Source organism: Prunus persica, chromosome G1 (assembly GCF_000346465.2).
Source record: "Prunus persica cultivar Lovell chromosome G1, Prunus_persica_NCBIv2, whole genome shotgun sequence".
NCBI classification, from domain to species: Eukaryota; Viridiplantae; Streptophyta; class Magnoliopsida; order Rosales; family Rosaceae; genus Prunus; species Prunus persica.
The window spans coordinates 40,845,167-40,865,481 of NC_034009.1; the positions used below are offsets into that span (position 1 = coordinate 40,845,167).

The 20,315-nt window shown below is 37.6% G+C and overlaps 3 protein-coding genes across 4 annotated transcripts; all 3 read right to left on the bottom strand.

The window, feature by feature from the left end:
- LOC18793059 (amino acid permease 3) lies at positions 1–3,239 on the bottom strand. 2 transcript variants are annotated; one of them, XM_020554617.1, is made up of 6 exons: positions 3,134–3,239; positions 2,049–2,169; positions 1,700–1,933; positions 1,499–1,592; positions 1,166–1,380; positions 1–1,042 (listed from the first exon to the last, which is right to left on the bottom strand). In XM_020554617.1, exons 1-6 carry the CDS (start codon positions 3,137–3,139, stop codon positions 249–251), a joined length of 1,464 nt encoding a protein of 487 aa, XP_020410206.1. In that variant the 5' UTR covers positions 3,140–3,239; the 3' UTR covers positions 1–248. The 2 variants fall into 2 exon arrangements, with proteins under 2 accessions (XP_020410206.1, XP_007222588.2); XM_007222526.2 differs by lacking the exon at positions 3,134–3,239 and having other exon boundaries at positions 2,049–3,093.
- Positions 5,307–7,594, bottom strand: LOC18789078 (amino acid permease 3). Its single transcript, XM_007226270.2, has 6 exons — positions 7,198–7,594; positions 6,829–7,056; positions 6,615–6,708; positions 6,287–6,501; positions 6,042–6,181; positions 5,307–5,960 (listed from the first exon to the last, which is right to left on the bottom strand). The coding sequence occupies exons 1-6, from the start codon at positions 7,316–7,318 to the stop codon at positions 5,307–5,309; spliced, it is 1,452 nt and encodes a 483-aa protein (XP_007226332.1). The 5' UTR covers positions 7,319–7,594.
- On the bottom strand, positions 10,638–12,626 carry LOC18792680 (amino acid permease 3). The gene is made up of 6 exons (XM_007224333.1): positions 12,506–12,626; positions 12,137–12,364; positions 11,927–12,020; positions 11,624–11,838; positions 11,372–11,511; positions 10,638–11,291 (listed from the first exon to the last, which is right to left on the bottom strand). Exons 1-6 carry the CDS (start codon positions 12,624–12,626, stop codon positions 10,638–10,640), a joined length of 1,452 nt encoding a protein of 483 aa, XP_007224395.1.

Genomic DNA, 20,315 nt, shown 5'->3' on the forward strand with positions numbered 1-20,315 from the left:
TTACTTGGGAAATGGGAAGTACTCTTGATTTGATTTCAGATGAATACATACATGGCACCGCCTTTTCTTTTTTCGAAGACAGTAAAAACCAACACAGAGACACTAAGCAACAAAAACTAACATCAACACCACCAATTTATGCTTTGTTATATGAACATGAACAAGAATTGACCCCAACGACCAATTCTCTTTCCTTCCCTGATTTAGGAAATGCTGAGTAAATGGGCAGTTGGTTAAATCCTGCTAAATCAGTAGCTGGTCTTGAATGGCTTGTAGACCTTGAGATCACTGACCACCCCAGCAATTGAGCCAGCAGCAGCTGCTATGGTTATTATAAGGCAAGCAACACTTAGGATTTGGAGGCAAAGCCATCTTGTGCTCCACTTTGGGATCTTCTTTTGAACAATATACATCTCCACGGGGAAGTAAACTGTGAGTGGCCAAAACCCAAAAGCCCCGAGAAGTCCAACCACGTCGTTGAAGAAGGGGAGGATCATGGAGATCACAGTGGTTATGATCACAAAAGCTGTCCTCCAAATCATTCTGAAGAGGTTAAGGTTGTAAGGACCGATTCCAGGGATTTGGAGTCTGATGTCTTTCGTGATGAAATCGCTATCTGGGAATTTTTGTGCTGCGGTTTTCTCAACAAAGGCGAAAAGAGGCTGAGCATAGACTTGGTATGCACCAACAAGGTGGACTACTATAGCAGCATTGGCTATGTCCAGGAGCCAGTATGGGTTATAGAAACCAAAACCAGTGAGGAGGTTTCCAGGGGATAAGTCTCCAAAAGCAGCATATCCCATGCAGCCACAGAGCATGTAGAAAAGGGTAGTGACTGCCACACTAATTTGAGTGGCCCTCTTCATTGTCTTGGATTCAGATGGTGGGGATCTTATTGTGTCCTGAATTTCAATAAGGATGAGAGAGTAAGAGTATGCAAAAGCTATGTCACCAAGTGCTTGGAAACTCCTCCACATCTTTTGCATTGGAGTCACAGTGCCAATACTTATTCCAGTCATGCTTCCCATGATGTTTCCATTTGCTGGCAATTGACAAGCAGAAAATGCAAGCTTCAGTCATCTTTAGTAAAACCCAATTTAATCCCAAAAACTAATAAGTTCAGATTTTAAATCATAACGTTAGCTGCAAAGCTAGCTATTTGTACCTGCAACTTGAGCAATTCCAAGGCCAAGTCCAATTGTTGAATAAGTGAAGGACATGACTGCAGCAACAATGGAGAGCCACCAAAGTTGATCAAAGTTTGGAATTTGAGAGAAAATAATTTCTGTGATGCCAAAAGCAATCATATAGGGGTTGCTGTTTATATGGCATGGATTCTTCCCACCACTCTTGTGGAAGCAGTTAGACCTTTTTATTGCCCTGTTTAATCAATACCAGAAAAAAAAAAAAAAAAAAAACCATAAGCCCAAATATTATTTTAACATCACTAAAACAACATCACCAGATTCCTAATTGAGTTTTAAATACTCAGACTTACATCATGCTTATAGATGATGCTATTGTGTAGCCAATGGAAACTCCAAAAAGGTTCAAGTACTGGACATATCCACAGATTTTGACCTTAGCTCCACCTAAGAAAATCAAAGTTAACAGAACAAAACTTTAGAACCTTCAGTAAAAGACTACTTTTTTTTTTTTTTCATATGGCCAAAAAGATCAAACCACTAGCAAAATTTACCAAGGTTCGATCTAACAGCATCCATGTAAGTATAGTTTCTCTTTCCAGTGACAGAATCGCCGGAACGATAGCAAGCAGAGAGAAGAGTGGAAGTGTAGTAAGTGACAAAGGAGAACAAGAGCATGACAGAAGGACCAGCAACCCATCCAAGCTGAGCTGTGGCCCAAGCCAAGGAAAGAACACCAGAACCAATCACAGCAGTAATGATGTGAGCACTTGAAGTCCAAACAGTTCCTGGTAAACAAGCAAGACAAAGATTAATGACCAACAATTTTAACATGATCAAGGCCAAAGACCTGTCTTTTAAATGCTTTCTAGCATACTTCTGTGGTAAAGAAGATAAATTTACCAGTTCGTTTGAGACGACCATCATCATCAAAGCACTTGGAGCCTCCTTGTGGAGGCACATCAACTGAGACGTCAAAAATTTGGTGGTGATGAAGCTGCTGGTTCTTTGTATTGTCACCCATCTTTGTCATAAAAGACACAAAAGTTCAAGCCTTTTAATTTGTGTACGATAAAAGAACAAGTCTTTAGCTCTATGCACTCAAAATCTATAAAAAAGGAAGGAAAACAAAGAGATGGGTTTTGTTCTTTAATTGATCTAAGACTTGTTATACGAGCTTGTTTAGCTCTCTCTGCTTCAACACAATGAACTGACACTTAGAATGTCACACTAAACACACCCCAAGAAGAGCTACAGAAACCCAAATGAAGTACAGAGAATTGAAGTCGGTATGCAAAATGGAAATGGGAGGTGGGGGTATATATAGCAATTCTGTGGCAAGAAAGTGCAAGGCCACGTGGTCTAATAGACCCAAGAAGACTCAAACGTCAACCGCCAAATGCAATATTTGCCTGTGTGCAACACACACGCCAAATTTTCATCCAACTTGACTGAACTTCAAAGATATTGAAAATCTCTCCCAACTTTTGATATTTTTAGTGTAGTGACCCACCAAAAGCACTTTCTCCCTCCTCTCCTTCAACTTTCAACTCACACACGTAACTTCTATTTTGTTCCAAACGGATCAACAGGAGCCACTGTTTTGAGTTGCTCAATTTTGGGGTGTATTTAGTACTTGTAGTAACAGTTGAAAACTTTTAATCATACAAGTCATGCCTTTTGATTATATGGTTGTGCATCAACCAAATGTTAGCCATGTAAACTACTAAAAAACATAACCAATAGGTCTAATTGGGTAAAAAAAACCTTAACTTGTAGACCAAAAATCTAAGATTCGAACCCACATATCCACAGATTTTGACCTTGGCAATGAAAAAAATTACTTTAACAGGACCTCGTGATACACACTTGTGCGTATATACTAGTTTATGCAGCAAGAAAGTTCATGCTAAATAAAAAAAGTGCTCCAAACAATGCTATTGATTAGTAGCTGACATTGAAAAGCAAGAGCTTCTTAAGATCCTTACCGTCATTAGTTGCTAAGCCTCTTTGCTTAGGCAAAATGCAGCAACCCAACAACAGAGAGATGGATATTAGTTTGGTTGTTGGTTGTGCATATCTTGGATCAATCAGAGCTTCCTTATATAGCAGAATTCATAGCTGCTAAAAACCGATATTTTAATCTCTCTTTAAAACACCACCCTAGAAATCAGAATAAAAAATTGTCCCACGTGTAAGGCTTGTCATCCATCCCTTACTGAAAGATAAGAATAATGAATATGGTTCTCACATAAATATTCATCCCCACAACACAGAGAGAGAGAGAGAGAGAGAGAGAGAGTATATCAAACCCATTCAGAGCATTTTCATCAATAATATATCAGTCAAACGTTTCTTCCTCTTTTTTAAGTGATTGTGATATTAAAATAATGCAGACATATTGCACCAAAAGACCCACTAACTTAACCACTCACTCGATTTAGCACTGGAATTTTGACATCTTCTACTGGATACTCAAGAAAAAAAGAGAAGAAAAAAAGACATCTTGTTGGCCAGCTGTTATGCAGCTGAAAACAGAGGAGCAGATTAAACCAAGATATTAACTGGTTTTGGAATATTTATATGAATAATCTTGGTGTTAAAAAAAACAGTTGATTCATTTAACTTCAAGTGAGGAATCACTTGGAATCTCTGTTCAGCAGACCAAGCTGAGGCTCCAACATGTAAGATTCCTGGATAAAAAAATAACAAAAAGAAGAAGAACAAAACTACAGAATTCAAATAAATATTCAACAATGATATTTGGTCTCACCAAGCCTGCAACAGGAATATTGTGCTCCAAAATTGATGTGTTATGAGCTTCTTTTTTATACAAGCGATATTGAAAAATAGGTCATTCAAACACGGAACCTCGGATGCAACCGTAACCATATTGAGTTGCATATTGTTTCTTTTCCAGGCCAACCAAAATAACAGAGAAAAACACTCTCAAAGCTGCTTAATTAGCATCTCCAAGGGATGAGGTATGTAGCAAAGCAAACCACAATTTCCTTGCCACCATTGTCAAGCTTCAAGGAGTGATTCATCACCTCTTCTAGACAAAGACAAAATACCTTGCTGTAAAGTGTGAGGCAATTTGACGCCCAACAATTTTTATAAATTTAAAAGAACCTCCATGGGTAAAACTAAATAAGAAAGCAATAATTATTTTAACTATTTGCCTCATCCTTTAGAGCCACCTATATTTTTTATGAGGCTTTGAGTCAAAAAGACACATTTGCCTCGCCTCCTCCCTTGGCGGTCTGGTAACTACTATTTCATTGATTCTGTCACAAGTCAGTTTTTATTCCAGTTGTAATATTTGAAAGTAGATAAAGTGAATTCTTTTTCTTTTTGTTTTGGTCGAATGGATAAAAGAAATTCTTTTCTTTTTTTGTGTGGACAAAATAATAAACTAAATTCGTTGCATTTTTTTGGGGGATAAAATTGGATAGCTTGATCTGACGCAACCCAGAAAGCATTTGATCATGATCAGTTTGTAAGCCTACTTGGGCATGAATATTTACAAGTAAGAACAAAATTCCTTTTCAATATGGGTAGTCGTACAACTTCCAAATAGGGAATCTGACAATACAAAAACTGAAATATCCATGTTCAGAATTAAAGTTCAAGATTAAGGGCTCGTTTGATAACCATTTCAATTTTAGTTTTTAGTTTTAATTTTTTGTGCTAGGGTGTAGAGGAAAGTGAGAATGGGAGTGAGTATGAGACTGAAAGAGAGGATGAGAGGGGAGGATGGGATCAAAGCCCTGAAAACTAAAAACTAAAATTGAAATAGTTGTCAAACAGGCCCTAACATTTTGATTATTAGATTTCAAAAAAGAAAGTGCAAGTTAGATCACCATATATATTCAAATCTACCTAGAAATGCCTTTCCAAGTAGTAATTCTTAAGATTTGTTGACCAGTTTCATTTTTTGTCAGTGGAAGTTTAACAAACCGCACTCTCAATGGTGCTTGTGAAGGTACCATATTTTCTTGAGAGGCATGTCAGTGACAGGACCATATGATTGATGATATAGAATTCAGTTGGACATTAAAAAATTGTAGCAAGAAATTAAAGTTCTATAAGGTTTTGCTTGAATTCTTGTGTTTGGCATTGAGAAATTATAATGGCACTACAAGTAAAGGCTTTGCTAAATCAACTGCTGGTCTTGAAGGGCTTGTAGTTCTTGAGGTTTTGAACCACACCAGTAACTGAGCCAGCTGCAGCAGCTAGAGCTATTACAAGGACAGAAAGACTTATGATTTGGAGGAAAATCCATTTTGTGCTCCACTTTGGTACCTTCTTTTGAGCAATGTACATCTCCACAGGGAAGTAAACTGTGAGTGGCCAATATACCAAAGCTCCAAGAAATCCAACCACATCATTAAAGAATGGGAGGATCATGGAAATCAAAGTGGTTATGATCACATAAAATGTCCTCCACACCAATCTGAAGAGGTTAAGGTTGTAGACACCAAAACCGGGGATTGGGATTTTGATGTCTTTTGTGATGAATTGGCTATCTGGGAAAACTTTTGCCGCTGTTTTCTCAACGAGCGCGAAAATGGGTTGCACAAACACTTGGTATGCACCAACAACGTGGATCACTATGGCAGCATTGGCTATGTTAATGAGCCAATATGGGTTGTGGAAACCTTTGTCACTGAGGAGGTTTCCAGGGGACAAGTCTCCGAAAGCAGCATAGCCCATGCAGCCACACAGAATGTAGAAAATGGATGTCAGTGTCAAACTAAGTAGAGTGGCCTTCTTCATTGTTTTGTACTCAGACGGTGGAGATTTAATTGTGTCCTGGTACATGTAAATGTTTGGTTAAATGCAAAAAATCACCGAGAAACGTATGGCATTGTGACTTTGGAAGAAGATATAAACCTGAATTTCAATGAGGATGATAGAGTAAGAGTAGGCAAAAGCTATGTTACCAAGTGCTTGGAAGGTCCTCCACATCTTTTGAATTGGAGTCACAGTGCCAACGGTAATTCCAGTGATATTTCCCTTGATTTTTCCATTTTCTGGTGTTAACAAGCACAAAAAACAAGCTTCGATCAATTTTACAAGAACAACTTGAATTCTTAAAACTAAGTTCAGATTTAGAAGCAAAAGGTAGCTATTTGTACCAGCAACTTTAGCAATTCCAAGGGCTAATCCAATTCCTGAGTAAGTGAAGGACATGACTGCAGCAACAATGGAGAGCCATGACAACTTATCAAAGTTAGGAATTTGAGACAACAAAATTTCTGAGATACCAAAAGCTATCATGTAGGGATTGATGTTTATATGACATGGGTTTTTTCCACCACTCTTGTGGTTGCAATTACACCTCTGTATTGCCCTGTTTAATCAATAGAGAAAACAATTATCCCAAAGAACATTTCAAAATAACTAACATAATATGTATTCAAACATCACCAAATTCTTAATTGAATATAAACACTCAAGACTTACACCATGCTTATAGCTGCTGCTATATTGAAGCCAATAGAAATTCCAAAAAGGGCCACGTTCTGAACAGATCCACAGAATTTGACCTGAAGTGCACCTGAAAAATTGAAAATAGCAGAACAAAGATGAGCTTTTGACCTTTGGACCAAAAGAAAAAGAAAAAGAAAGAACAATTCTTTCATGTGGCCAAAAAGATCAGAACATCAGCAAAATTCACCAAGGTTGGATCGAACAGCATCTGAATAAGTGTAATTTCGCTTTCCAGTGACCGGATCACGGTAGCAGGCAGCAAGAAGAGTTGAAGTGTAGTAGGTGATAAAGGAGAACAAGACCATCACAATAGGACCAGCAATCCATCCAAGCTGAGCCATGGCCCAAGCCAAGGACAGAACCCCAGATCCTATCACAGCAGTAATTATGTGAGCACTTGAAGTCCAAACGGTTCCTGTCCACAAACAACACAAAGAATAATGACTAACAATTTAACATGAACATCAAAGCACATACATTTTACTTAGCATTGTCAAGATGCTTTGCTTTTAACCAAAAGTTAAGCTTTGAACTCCATTACAGAAGTATAACTTACCAGTTCGTTTTGGGCGGCCATCATCATCAATGTAGTTGGAGCCTTCTTGCACATTGAGTGAGACATCAAAAACTGGGTTGTGGTGAAGCTGCAGGTTCCCTGTGGCAGTGTGATCACCCATATCTTTATTTTTCTTTATTTTTCTTGTTTTTTTTAGTGCAAGCGACAGGGGGACAGGGGTTTACACAAATATTCATTGGGTGCCTTGGGGTTTTCGACCCTCTGGTCACATGGGTAGAGGTGGAAAAGCTCAACCAATTGAACTATACCCACTGGCAATGTGATCACCCATCTTTGCTACAAAAAGACCAACACATTGTTGATAAACTGATAAAAATCTTATTATTTCTCTCAAGGCAACTGACTTAATACATACAAGTGAAAGAATATAAATAAATTATTAGCTAAAATAACTCTAGAGCTGTGATCGAAGCCATGGCAGTCAATCTTAGCACAACAGAATCTCAATCAATATCAATCAGATCAAAGAATCGTTAAAGAACTCTGATATATTTGACTTGTAGAAAATTCTTACATAATGATATTGAAGGCTGGTAAAAGCCTTATATAGTCCTTTAAGTAATGCTCTCACAATAATTACTGTAATCGGCATTGGTAATCTAGTTTAGCCACCACATCAGCACTAACCAGTTCAACTAAGTTAGCAGCTGATGTGGCATAGGGTTACAATTTGTTAAGGGTCTAAAACAGTTTTAACAATACTTTGACTAGAGTGAGCTGACTGTGATGTGTGGCTGAGCTTGATCTGAGAAAATAAGGGATGAGAAACAGATGGATCTTGTTCTTTAATGAATCTGAGCCTTGTTATGAGTTTCTGTAACTGACATTGCTTCTGAGATTGACATACACTCAAAGAGTCACACAAATCCAATTTATGTACTGTTGACTAATGTGAGTGTGACTAAGTTTACTAGACCACCTTATTAATTACATCTTACGTAGAGATAAAATTCACTTGTATCTTCTGATATATCTCATTTTTACAAGACATGATCCTCTAATGAATGTGGTACAAATAATTTTATTATTTTTAAATTCTAGAAAGATGGTGTTGCTCAAAAAGAGAGAGAACCATGTAACTCACTTTACTTGTCAAGTTGTAAAGAGTAAAAACCCAGAAGTGAATTTCATTCCATGCACAATCCCAATGGGAGTGAGATAATATTTAACCGTTCCAGAGAAAAAAAAAAAAGAGGCACAAAACCTACTTTGGTTTAAACGGCCCCAAAGACTTCAAGATCTCTCCCAAACTTCGAAATTTACTGACCCACCAGAGCACTTTCTTAATGCTCTCCTTTCCAACACTAAAATTTACTCAATTTGCCTTTTGTTCCATACGATGATGACCCAGAGCAGTAAAAGCCATTGATTTGAGTTACACTAACACTTGCGAGCATATAATTAGGACACTGATTGCGACTTTTTTTTAAAGGAGACATTCCTTCTTGCAAATTATATTTTGACACATATAAAAGAATTAATCATGTACCCATTCGTTCTCTCCTCTATTCATAACTCCCCACTTGAAATGAGTAAACATGTTTTATTGATGGGATGAAGTTAACAAACACCAACACAAATTTTCTACTTAGAAAAAATTAAAGAGTCAAGAGTTGCAGAAACACAAAAGACCAAAAATAAAAGGTCATGGCCACATAAATAAAGGCATGTCATTTGCAAATCACACTTACCTGAGCACTATAAAAGGCCACATCTGGTGATTGATTTAAAAGCTTGAAAAAACTTTGTGCTCAAATATTGTCCCCCAAAAATTGCCAATGGATCTAGGCCTAGTTATATGAGCTTATTCAGCTCTCATTAACACAACACACTAATCAAACCCCAAGAAGAACTACAGAAACCCAAATGAAGCACAGGTTCACAAGGGTTAAAGAGAGACTAAGGGCAGTTTGGCATTGCTGTGTTGTAAAAAAAATCACTGTCAGATTTGCTGTGAGAGAAATCAGTTATGAGAGAAAGTAATTTGGCATTTGGTAAACTTTTGGTTAAAAGTGTTGTTGGGACTGATTTTCGCATAATCAGAAAATGATTTCGGCATAATTATTAAACCCAACACCTCTTCGAAACTGATTCCTGCATAATCAGAAAATGAAAGCACCTCATTAGCTGTTTTCCTTTATAGCTTTCTCTCACAGCAATTTTTAACAATAAGTGATTTTCACATAGTTTACCAAATGGGCTGGGCTTCCCAAAATTTTTAAAAATCACTTATCATCCCAAATAAGCAATGCCAAATAGGCACTGAAGGCCCGTTTCCGTGCCTGGTATTTTTATTTTTTTTTTTCAAATTGTACTACTAGACACATTTTCACTATTTTAATTTTTTGAATATATTTTCCAATTAAGTTATCAAACACATTCTCGAATCTTGAGAATGTAAATTCGTTTTCTCAATTTCATTTTCTAAAAACATTAGACATGCCCTAAGTATCCTTGTTCAGAGAATTGAAGTCGGCATACAAAATGGGAATGGGAGGTGCATATAGCAATTCTGTGGCAAGAAAGTGTAAGGCCACAGGGTCTAATAGACCCAAGAATACTCAAACGTCAACCACCAATGCAATATTTGCCTGTGTGCAACAGACTCCAAATTTTCATCCAACGTGACCCACCAAAGCACTTTCTCCCTCCTATCCTTTTCAAGATTCAACTCTCACACGTAACTTCTATTTTGTTCCAAACAGCCAGGACCCCCAGATCAGTAGGAGCCACCGTTTTGAGCTGCTCAACTTTGGGATGTAGTTTTTATAGTACTTCTAGTAACAGTTCAAAACTTCTGATCTTACAAGTCATGCCTTTTGATCATATGGCTGTGCATCAACCAAATGTTAGCCATGCAAACTACTACAACATACATAGCTAACAGGGTCTAGCCTAGTAGAAAAGGGTATTTACTTGTAGATCAGTAGTCCAAAGCTCAACCGTCATGGCACTCTTGCAGTGTGTGTGAGAAAAACCCCCTCCTCTTTCCTAACTTTGGGCAAAACTAAAAAAATACCTATAACATAACTTTATAATTCATACTTGTACATATATACGTATACGTATGTGTGTATGCATGCATCAAGGCTAACTAGTGATGGATTTAACATAAACGATTTCCAAAAACAGACTAGTTTATGTAGGAAGAAAGTTCATGCTAAAAAAAATTAAAGTGTTCCAAACAGTGAAATTAGTAGCTGACGTTGAAATACAAGAGCTTCGTAAGATCCTTACCGTCATTATTGGATATAATTCCCAACAATATGTAAAATGCACAGACTGATTGATGATATAGAACTCAGTTGGAGATAAAAATATTGTATAGCAAGAAATTAAATTTCAGTAAGGTTTTGCTAGAATTCTTGTCTTTTGCATTGAGAAACTAGAATGGCACTGCATGTAAAGGCTTTGCTAAATCAACTGCTGGTCTTGAAGGGCTTGTAGATCTTGAGGTCTTGAACCACACCAGTAACTGAGCCAGCTGCAGCAGCTAGTGCTATTACAAGGACAGAAAGACTTAGGATTTGGAGGCAAATCCATTTTGTGCTCCACTTTGGTACCTTCTTTTGAGCAATGTACATCTCCACAGGGAAGTAAACTGTGAGTGGCCAATATCCCAAAGCCCCAAGAAATCCAACCACATCATTAAAGAATGGGAGGATCATGGAAATCAAAGTGGTTATGATTACATAAAATGTCCTCCAAACAAATCTGAAGAGGTTAAAGTTGTAGGCACCGAAACCAGGGATGGGGATTCTGATGTCTTCTGTGATAAATTGGCTATTTGGGAAAAATTCTGCAGCTGTTTTCTCAACGAGTGCGAAAATGGGTTGTGCAAACACTTGGTATGCACCAACAAGGTGGATCACTATGGCAGCATTGGCTATGTCAATGAGCCAAAATGGGTTGTGGAAACCTTTATCAGTAAGGAGGTTTCCAGGGGACAAGTCTCCAAAAGCAGCATAGCCCATGCAGCCACACAGAATGTAGAAAATGGATGTCACTATCAAACTAAATAGAGTGGCCTTCTTCATTGTCTTGTACTCAGATGGTGGGGATTTAATTGTGTCCTGTTACATGTAAATGTTTGGTTAAATACATAAATCACCGCGAAATGTATGACATTTTGACTTTGGAAGAAGATATAAACCTGAATTTCAATGAGGATGATAGAGTAAGAGTAGGCAAAAGCTATGTCACCAAGTGCTTGGAAGGTCCTCCACATCTTTTGAATTGGATTCACAGTGCCAATGGTAATTCCAGTGATATTTCCCTTGATTTTTCCATTTACTGGTGTTCAAAAGCACAAAAACAAGCTCGGGTCAACTTTACTAGAACTGCTTGAATTCTTAAAACTAAGTTCAGATTTAGAGGCATAGCAGCAAATTGTAGCTATTTGTACCAGCAACTTCAGCAATTCCAAGGGCTAATCCAATTCCTGAGTAAGTGAAGGACATGACTGCAGCAACAATGGAGAGCCAGGACAACTTATCAAAGTTTGGAATTTGAGACAATACAATTTCTGAGATACCAAAAGCTATCATGTAGGGATTGTTGTTAATATGACATGGATTTTTTCCACCACTCTTGTGGTAGCAGTTAGACCTCTTTATTGCCCTGTTTAATCAATAACAAAAACCATAAGCCCAATGAACATTTTAAAATAACTAACATAATATGTACTCAAAACATCACCAAGACTTACACCATGCTTATAGCTGCTGCTATAGTGTAGCCAATAGTAACTCCAATAAGGACCACGTTCTGAACAGATGCGCAGAATTTGACCTGAAGTTCACCTGAAAATTTGAAATTAGAAGAACAAAGATTGAGCTTTAGACCTTTGGACCAAAAAAAAGAAGAAAGAACACTTCTTTCATGTGGCCAAAAAGATCAAAACATCAGCAAAATTCACCAAGGTTGGATCGAACAGCATCCGAATAAGTATAGTTTCTTTTTCCAGTGACCGGATCACGGTAGCAGGCAGCAAGAAGAGTTGAAGTGTAGTAAGTGATGAAGGAGAACAGGACCATAACAACAGGACCAGCAATCCATCCAAGCTGAGCAATGGCCCAAGCCAGGGATAGAACCCCAGATCCAATCACAGCAGTAATTATGTGAGCACTTGAAGTCCAAACAGTTCCTGGTGCACAAGCAAGACAAAGATTAATGACTAACAATTTAACATGAACATAAAGTACATGCATTTTTATTAGCATTGTCAAGGTGTTTTCCTTGCAACCAAAAATTAAGCTTTGACCTCCATTACAGAAGTATAATTTACCAGTTCGTTTCGGACGGCCATCGTCATCAATGTACTTGGAGCCTCCTCGCACATTGAGTGAGACATCAAAAACTGGGTTGTGGTGGAGCTGCAGGTTCCTTGTGGTAGTGTGATCACCCATCTTTGCTACAACAAGACCAACACATAACTTAGCCTTTTCACGTAAAATACAAGTCAAACATTTCCTTACTCTTCAAAATCAATGAAAATAAGGGATTAAAAACAGATGGGTCTTGTTCTTTAATGAATCTGAGCCTTGTCTGTAACTGTCATTGCTGGAACTCATTCCGAGATTGACATACACCCAAAGAGTGACATATACCCAAAGAGTGACATATACTGTTGACTAATGTTACTAAGTTTACTAGACTATCTTTATTGACCACATTATTAATCACATCTTATGTAGTGATACGATTGGTTTTAATATGTCTCATTTTTATGAGACATCATCATCTGATAAATAAGGCACAAATAATTATATTATTGTCTAATTTTAAAAAAAAGAATGTGCCGAGAGAGAGAGAGAGAGAGAGAGAGAGAGAGAGAGAGAGAGAGAGAGAGAGATCCTGTAACTCACTTTACTTGTCAAGTTGTAGTGAATAAAAAAACCATAAGTGAATTTCATTCCATATACACAATCCCAATGGGAGTGAGGTAACATTTAACCGTTCCAGGAAAAAAGGCACAAAACCTACTTTGGGTTAAACGACCCAGACACACCCCAACGACTTCAAGATATCTCCCAAACTTTGAAATTTACTGACCCACCAGACCACTTTGTTAATGCTCTCTTTTTCAACAACTAAAATTTCCTCAATTTGCCTTTTGTTCCAAACGGTGATGACCCAGAGCAGTAAAAGCCATTGTTTTGAGGTACACTTACATTTTGCATGCATATAGAATTAGGACACCACTTGTCTTCTACCTCCTTTTCTGAAAGGATACAGTTATTTTTGCAAATCACAGTTTAACACGTGTAAAATAATTCATCAAAAACATAAAAAGTAAAATTTATGCATAAATAGTGATTGGAAGGAAAGTAGAAGTTGCTAACATATTAGAATTATTTCAATTCTTGATTTTTCATGTGTTTACAAATACAAGGGTATTGAAATTATTCTAATTTGTGACTTCCTTTACGTTTGCTAACATATAAGAAGGCGAAATTATGTATGTTCCATATTAAAATCCTTAATCCAAACTTGAAAAAACAAAAATTAAATTAATTAATGGAGTAATTGATCATGTACTCATTCGTCATCTCCTCTATTCTTAATTTCCCCATTGAAATGAGTGAACATGTTATTAATGGGATGAAGTTAGCAAACACCACCAACACAAATTTTCTACTCAGAAAAATTAAAGAATCTTGCATCAGGAGTCAAGAGTTGCTGAAACACAAAAGACCAAAAAGAAAAAAGACAGAAACAAAAGGTCATGGCCACACGAATAAAGGCATGGCATTTTCAAATCGCACTTACCTGAGCACTGTTAAGGCCACAACTGGTATATTGCCCCAAAAAATGCCAATGGCTGAAATTGGAATGACTGGTAGTGTTTAAAAAAAGCTTCTCCTTCTTAAGAGCCCTTACTTGACATCCATCTCTCTCTCTCTCGCTCTCTCTGTGAAAATTTCCTCTAGGTAATGAGACTAAACCCTCAACAAAGAATCTGTCTGAAAAAAATAGAGAGATAAGCATTTTAATTTGTTGTTTTGCCTCATTTGGAATTCCAGTAACTTACCATATGTGGTAGAAATTCATATCCTAAAAATTTAATAATATTTAGTCTGTCCTTTTATTAGACCACCTTAGCCAGTTCCTGAAAATGGTAAAAAACGACCCGACAATTGTTCTTACATAATTCATTCCCATAAACACAGAGAGTATATAAGGAATTCATAACACTGTTGGAGTCCAGGACCTATGAACTTAATTAGGTGTCTTTAAACAAATTTATTAATTAGGTATGTTTGACCATATGAATTTGGATTGAAAGGACAACAATTCAAAGTTGAGTACATTTTCAAATGCAACTCATACTAAAATATGAATATGGTTTTGTAACATTTCACATCGACCAACGGAGAGGGGTGATGTGCCTTATATGTACATACCCACCTCCATCTAGCACGAGGCCTTTTGGGAGCTCACTGGCTTCAGAGTCATGGGAACTCCGAAGTTAAGCGAGTTGGGGCTAGAGCAATCCCAAGATGGGTGACTCACTGGGAAGTTGCTTGTGAGTTCCCAAAAACAAAAGTCGTGAGGGCAGATAGGGGGCCCAAAGCGGACAATATCGTACTACGGTGGAGCCGATCCTGGGATGTGATAATTTGGTATTAGAGCCACTCTGCCGTGTGGTGCGAGTGTGCCGACGAGGATGTCGGGCCCTTAAGAGGGGTGGATTGTAACATCTCACATCGATCAATGGAGAGGGGGTGATGTGTCTTATATGTACATGCCCACCTCCATATAGCATGAGGCTTTTTGGGAGCTCACTGACTTCGGAGTCATAGGAACTCCGAAGTTAAGCGAGTTAGGGCTACAGCAATTCCAGGATTGGTGACCCACTAGGAAGTTGCTTGTGAGTTCCCAGAAACAAAAACCGTGAGGGCAGAGAGGGGGGCTCAAAGCGGACAATATCGTGCTACGGTAGAGCCGATCCCGGAATGTGACATGTTTGAATACTTTAGGTTGAGTTTTATTCTTCTGCATAAGGACCATAAGGAGATATATAGGAGTTTACATGAGTGCTTTACAAGAAAATATATACAGTAATCAATTAGGATAGTATCTCCTAATTATACAATGATTTGTCAACTATATAGAATAGGAAAGTAAATCTCTTAATTAATCAAGGAAATAAATCTCCTTGATTAATTAGAAGACTCACGTCAACACTCCTTCTCAAGTTGGTGCATATATGTCACCAATGCCCAACTTGGTAAGTGAGTCATGCAATACTTTGCACAAACAACTTTTGTTAAGATAGGTTGATCTTCTGATTTTACGAATGGTAAGCGGATGATCTTCTTCTCAATTTTTTTTTTTTGATAAAATGTCTATCCACCTTAACATGTTTGGTTCGATCATGTTGAACTAGATTATAGGCAATATCGATAGCTGACTTGTTGTCACAATGTAACTCCATTGGCTTTTCTGGCTTGAAGCCCTATTCTGTCAATAGTCTTGATCCACAGTAATTTACAAACTCTGTGAGTCATTCCTCGATACTATGCTTCTGCACTAGACCAAGAAACCACATTTTGTTTTTAACTCCGCCAAGTGACTAGGTTACCTCCCACGAAAGTAAAGTAACCTGAAGTAAAACATCTATCAATAATAGAGTCAACCCAATCAGCATCTGTATATCCAACAACTTCAAGATCTCCATTTTTTTAGAATATTAATCATTTCCCATGGGCTAACTTTAAGTATCTTAAGATTCGATCAACAGCATTCCTATGAAAAACACTGGGTGAATGCATAAACTGACTAACAACACTTACATCATATGCAATATCTGGTTATGTGTGCCAGGTATATCAACCTTCCAACAAGGCGTTGGTACTGTTCCTTATTGGTTGGTTCTTGATCTATATCTTTACACAACTTATGATTCATCTCAATGGGTGTGTCAGCAAGCTTACATCCAAGCATTCTTGTTTCAGTGAGTAGATCCATTACATACTTCCTTTAAGACATAAATATACCAGTTTTTTACCTTGTTACTTCGGTTCTGAGAAAATACTTCATATCACCTAAATCCTTCATCTCAAATTCCTGAGACAAATACTTTTGCAACTTTAGTTGCTCTCCTGTGTTATTTCCAGTTATGTCAATGCAGTAAGTTTTCCTTCATCACGCTTCAAGAACAAGGTGTGATCCGAATGACTCTGTGTATATCCAAAATTCTTCATAGATTTAGTAAATATGCCAAACCATGCTATGGGAGATTGCTTTAACCCATATAATGACTTTCTAAGCTTGCAAACTTGATTCTTCTTGTCAAGAGCTGAATTACATCCTAAGGGTAAATCCATATATACTTATTCTTCCAAGTCTCCATGTAAGAATGCATTTTTGACATCAAACTGATGTAGTGGCAAATCGAGATTTGCTGCTAGAGACAATAGGACTCTAATAATGTTAATCTTGGCTACTGGGCAAAGGTCTCCTAATAGTCTATCCCATATCTCTGTGTGTACCCCTCCGCCACCAATCTAGCTTTACATCTTTCAATAGATCCATCTACTTTGAGTTTCACAGTATAAATCCACCTACATCTTACTGTCTTCTTTTCATGAGGTAAGGTCACGAGTTCCAATGTGACATTCTTTTAGAGAGCCCGCATTTCTTCATTCATGGCTTCTTTCCATTTTGGGTCTTCTAGTGCTTTAGTTACACTGTTGGGGATAGATATGTCAGCCAGCTGCTTCACATAGTGCACATATGACTCTGATAATCTACTGAGAGATATATAATTATTGATGGGGTATTTTCCTTTGGCTTTAAGATCTGCTTCATATTGTACTTAAGGATTGCCATGGTTCTTCCTTTCTGGAAACTGATATATAGGCCATGTGCATTCTGAAATCAAATCATCATGGAATATTTCATTAGTGTTATTAGTTTCAAGGAAAGATGTTACCCGAATGACTTCCTCAATAGGTGATTGGTGTGGTACTGGAGCTTAAGCATGCAAAATCTCATAAAATGGTCCAATTTCCTCCTCCTGATTTTGACAGCATGAAGACAACTGATCAGTTTCCTTTGGCGACCGGTCATTTTGAAGTAGGTTCTCTGGATTTGAAGGACTAAGGAAGGGTGACCGATCGTTTTCCACTGGCGACAAGTCGTTTTAATGCAGAGCAAAAAAATCAAGAATTTGAGCAGTGGTGGATTCTCGATTCTCCTCCTGTGATGCTGAAAAATATAAGTTGTGTTCCCGAAACACAACATCCATGGAGGTAAAGATCTTCTGACTAGGAGGATGATAGCACCGGTATCCGTTCTAATGTGCATAGCCAATGAAAACACACTTTTCAGCTCGGGGATCCAATTTACTTTGTTGGTGATCATGTAAGTGGACAAAACAACACAGCCAAAAATATGGGGTTCCAGGTTTTGTGTGGGAGGTGTTTGGAAGTGGTGTTTGAAAATTTAGGATACTAGAGGAAATCCGACTAATGAGGTATGCTGCAGAGACGACGGCTTCTCTTCAAAAAGATCGTGGCATATTGACACCAAAGAGAGAGGCACAAACTCTTCCAATAAATGTATGTTCTTTCTTTCAGCCACTCCATTCTGTTGGGGAGTGTAAGGGCATGAGCGTTGATGTATGATATCATAATCTTGTAAGAACCGGTTAAGATCATGGTTGAGAAATTCTCCGTCATTGTCAGAACGAAGAACCTGAATTCTAGCATGAAATTGAGTCTTTACCATTTGATGGAATTATTGAAACTTGGAACTGACTTCCCCTTTAGTTTTGAGAAGGGAAACCCAAGTCATGCGTGTACAATCATCTATAAACGTGACAAACCATCGAGCTCCTACTGGAGTAGCAATGTTAGCAGGCCCCCAAACATCATAATGAACAAGAGAAAACGAAACCAAACTCTTATTTGAACTTAATTGGAACAAGACACGATGGCTCTTAGCTAATTCACACGTATCACACTGGAAGCTAGAAACATTAAGACTGTAAAATAATGATGGAAACAACTTCTTAAGATACCCGAACGAGAAATGCCCAAGACGTTTATGCCATAACCAAACTTTGTCTTTCTCTCTCTCAAAACGAGTTCCATTGGTTGTGAAAGCTTGACCAACCTTGGTCTCACTATCTGATGCCCAATCCAAGTAGTAGAGTTTGCCTCGCCGAGTACCACAACCAATTGTCTTTCCTGTGAGGATGTTCTGAAAAACACAATGATTTGGCTAAAACGTTACAGTACATCCCAAAGTAGTAGTAAGTTATGCAACAAACAACAAGTTGTGGTCCAAGGTTGGAACAAGCAATATAGAATCCAGATTTATGGAAGTAGAAAGAGATAGAAAGCCCTCCCCAACCACAGGGGAGGGGGTACAATTAGCATCAAACACCATCGACGGAGTGGATGATTTGAGACTAATAAGTTGGCCAAGATCAAATGTCATGTGATCCGTAGCACTCAAGTCAATAATCCATGCGGCTTTTTGAGAGGACGTATGAAAAGAAGAACCTTTTGTGGTGGCAATAAAAGCACGAGTCCGAGTAGTCGGGTCAACAGGATTGATCGCATGCTTCTGTGAGTCTGCAATAAGGGAGAGAATCGTAGGGGTTCTTGACATCGCAGCGGAAGTAAGATGTGATATGATAATGTAAGGAATTTGATAGGAGGAATGGGATTTGAGGAATTTGATGTATGAATTGATGTAGGAATTGGATTTGAGAGGTATGTATATAAGATTTGGGGTTATGTATTTAGGAATTTTGATAAGAGGATTTGAAGGATTTGGATTTGGGGAATTTAAATATGAGGAATTTGATTTAGGGTTTGGGTTTGAATATGAGAAATTTGATATGAGAGTTTAGAGACAACCTAGGATCGATTGCTCTGATACCATGCTAAAATATGAATATGGTTTGAATTCTTTAGGTTGGGTTTTATTCTTCTTCATAAAGTGGTATATATAGGAGTTTACATGAGTGCTTTACAAGGAAATAGATACAGTAATCAATTAGGATAGTATCTCCTAATTATACAATAATTTTGTCAACTATATATAATAAGAAAGTAAATCCCTTAATTAATCAAGTAAATAAATCTCCTTGATTAATTAGGAGACTCATGTTTACTCTAGCCGTATATCAAATTCATTGCCCAATTGACTAGTGTCAAGGGTTTTAACCCTAAAGTCTTTGATGCAAATATTATTGTCACTCCAAAAATTTCACCTATGTACATTTTCATCATTCCTTTATTAACTTAACTACCTAAATTGTCCTTAACCAAAAATAAGTAAGTTTGTATTTTCTTTAATATACATATGTTTTACATTTACTGTTTGACAATCTTTTTATTATGTTAAATTCTTCAATAATCTCCATCACCACTTATCATGTTCATCACCATTCATCATGCCCAATGATGTCATATTCACTTCTTTGAGGTTGATTTGACTCCATAAGTTACCTTTTTTTTTTTCATCCTCTTTTTATAAAGGGTTATTTGCTCAAACGGTCCTCAAATTTATACCCAAGTTGCATTTTGGTCCCTTAACTAAATTATTTGTTCAAATAGTCCACAAATTCTTTGTTATTCGACGCATTGGTCCTACCGTTACATTTTCTGTGGGTTTTAGTCAAGTCAACGATACATGTGGGGTATAGGATAGGTATATGTGTCTTTTTCATACCTTAAAAGGCTTTAACAAAGTTGTTGTCTTTTTGGTACCTCAAGAGGCTGCTGGATGTGGGCATGCTCGCTTGAACGACATCCCAAACCATTGCACCTCCAAGTTCTCACTATACTAGAATCCATCCTTTTTCGCTGTCCTCACTGCCAATAGCCTCTGGCCTTCAAAGCATCTTCTTTCTCTCCTTCGCCTCTACCATCACCTTCATTACCATGTTGTCCGGGTACCCAATTGCTTGCAAAAGTGTTGGTGTTAAAAGGGTTTCAACGAATTTGTTGATTTTTTATTTTTCATTTGTTTAGTTTGAGAATTTAGCTTTGTTTGACTGTTGAAAAAAGGAAGGAAGAAAAATTTTGGGGTGGGTTGCAAGGATGGAGGTGGAGAAATTATAGAATAGTACGGAT

What these genes read in the sequence shown, in the direction of transcription:
- LOC18789078 (XM_007226270.2), bottom strand. Translation starts at nt 7,318, where the DNA reads ATGGGTGATCACACTGCCACAGGGAACCTGCAGCTTCACCACAACCCA. An exon ending in TGGCCGCCCAAAACGAACTG is followed by an intron (nt 7,057 to 7,197) that starts GTAAGTTATACT and finishes GTTTGTGGACAG; the next exon opens with GAACCGTTTGGACTTCAAGT. An exon ending in GCAGCAGCTATAAGCATGGT is followed by an intron (nt 6,502 to 6,614) that starts GTAAGTCTTGAG and finishes TTGATTAAACAG; the next exon opens with GGCAATACAGAGGTGTAATT.
- LOC18792680 (XM_007224333.1), bottom strand. Translation starts at nt 12,626, where the DNA reads ATGGGTGATCACACTACCACAAGGAACCTGCAGCTCCACCACAACCCA. An exon ending in GCAGCAGCTATAAGCATGGT is followed by an intron (nt 11,839 to 11,926) that starts GTAAGTCTTGGT and finishes TTGATTAAACAG; the next exon opens with GGCAATAAAGAGGTCTAACT. An exon ending in TGGAATTGCTGAAGTTGCTG is followed by an intron (nt 11,512 to 11,623) that starts GTACAAATAGCT and finishes TTTGAACACCAG; the next exon opens with TAAATGGAAAAATCAAGGGA.
- LOC18793059 (XM_007222526.2), bottom strand. Translation starts at nt 2,178, where the DNA reads ATGACAAAGATGGGTGACAATACAAAGAACCAGCAGCTTCATCACCAC. An exon ending in TGCTGTTAGATCGAACCTTG is followed by an intron (nt 1,593 to 1,699) that starts GTAAATTTTGCT and finishes TGATTTTCTTAG; the next exon opens with GTGGAGCTAAGGTCAAAATC. An exon ending in TGGAATTGCTCAAGTTGCAG is followed by an intron (nt 1,043 to 1,165) that starts GTACAAATAGCT and finishes GTCAATTGCCAG; the next exon opens with CAAATGGAAACATCATGGGA.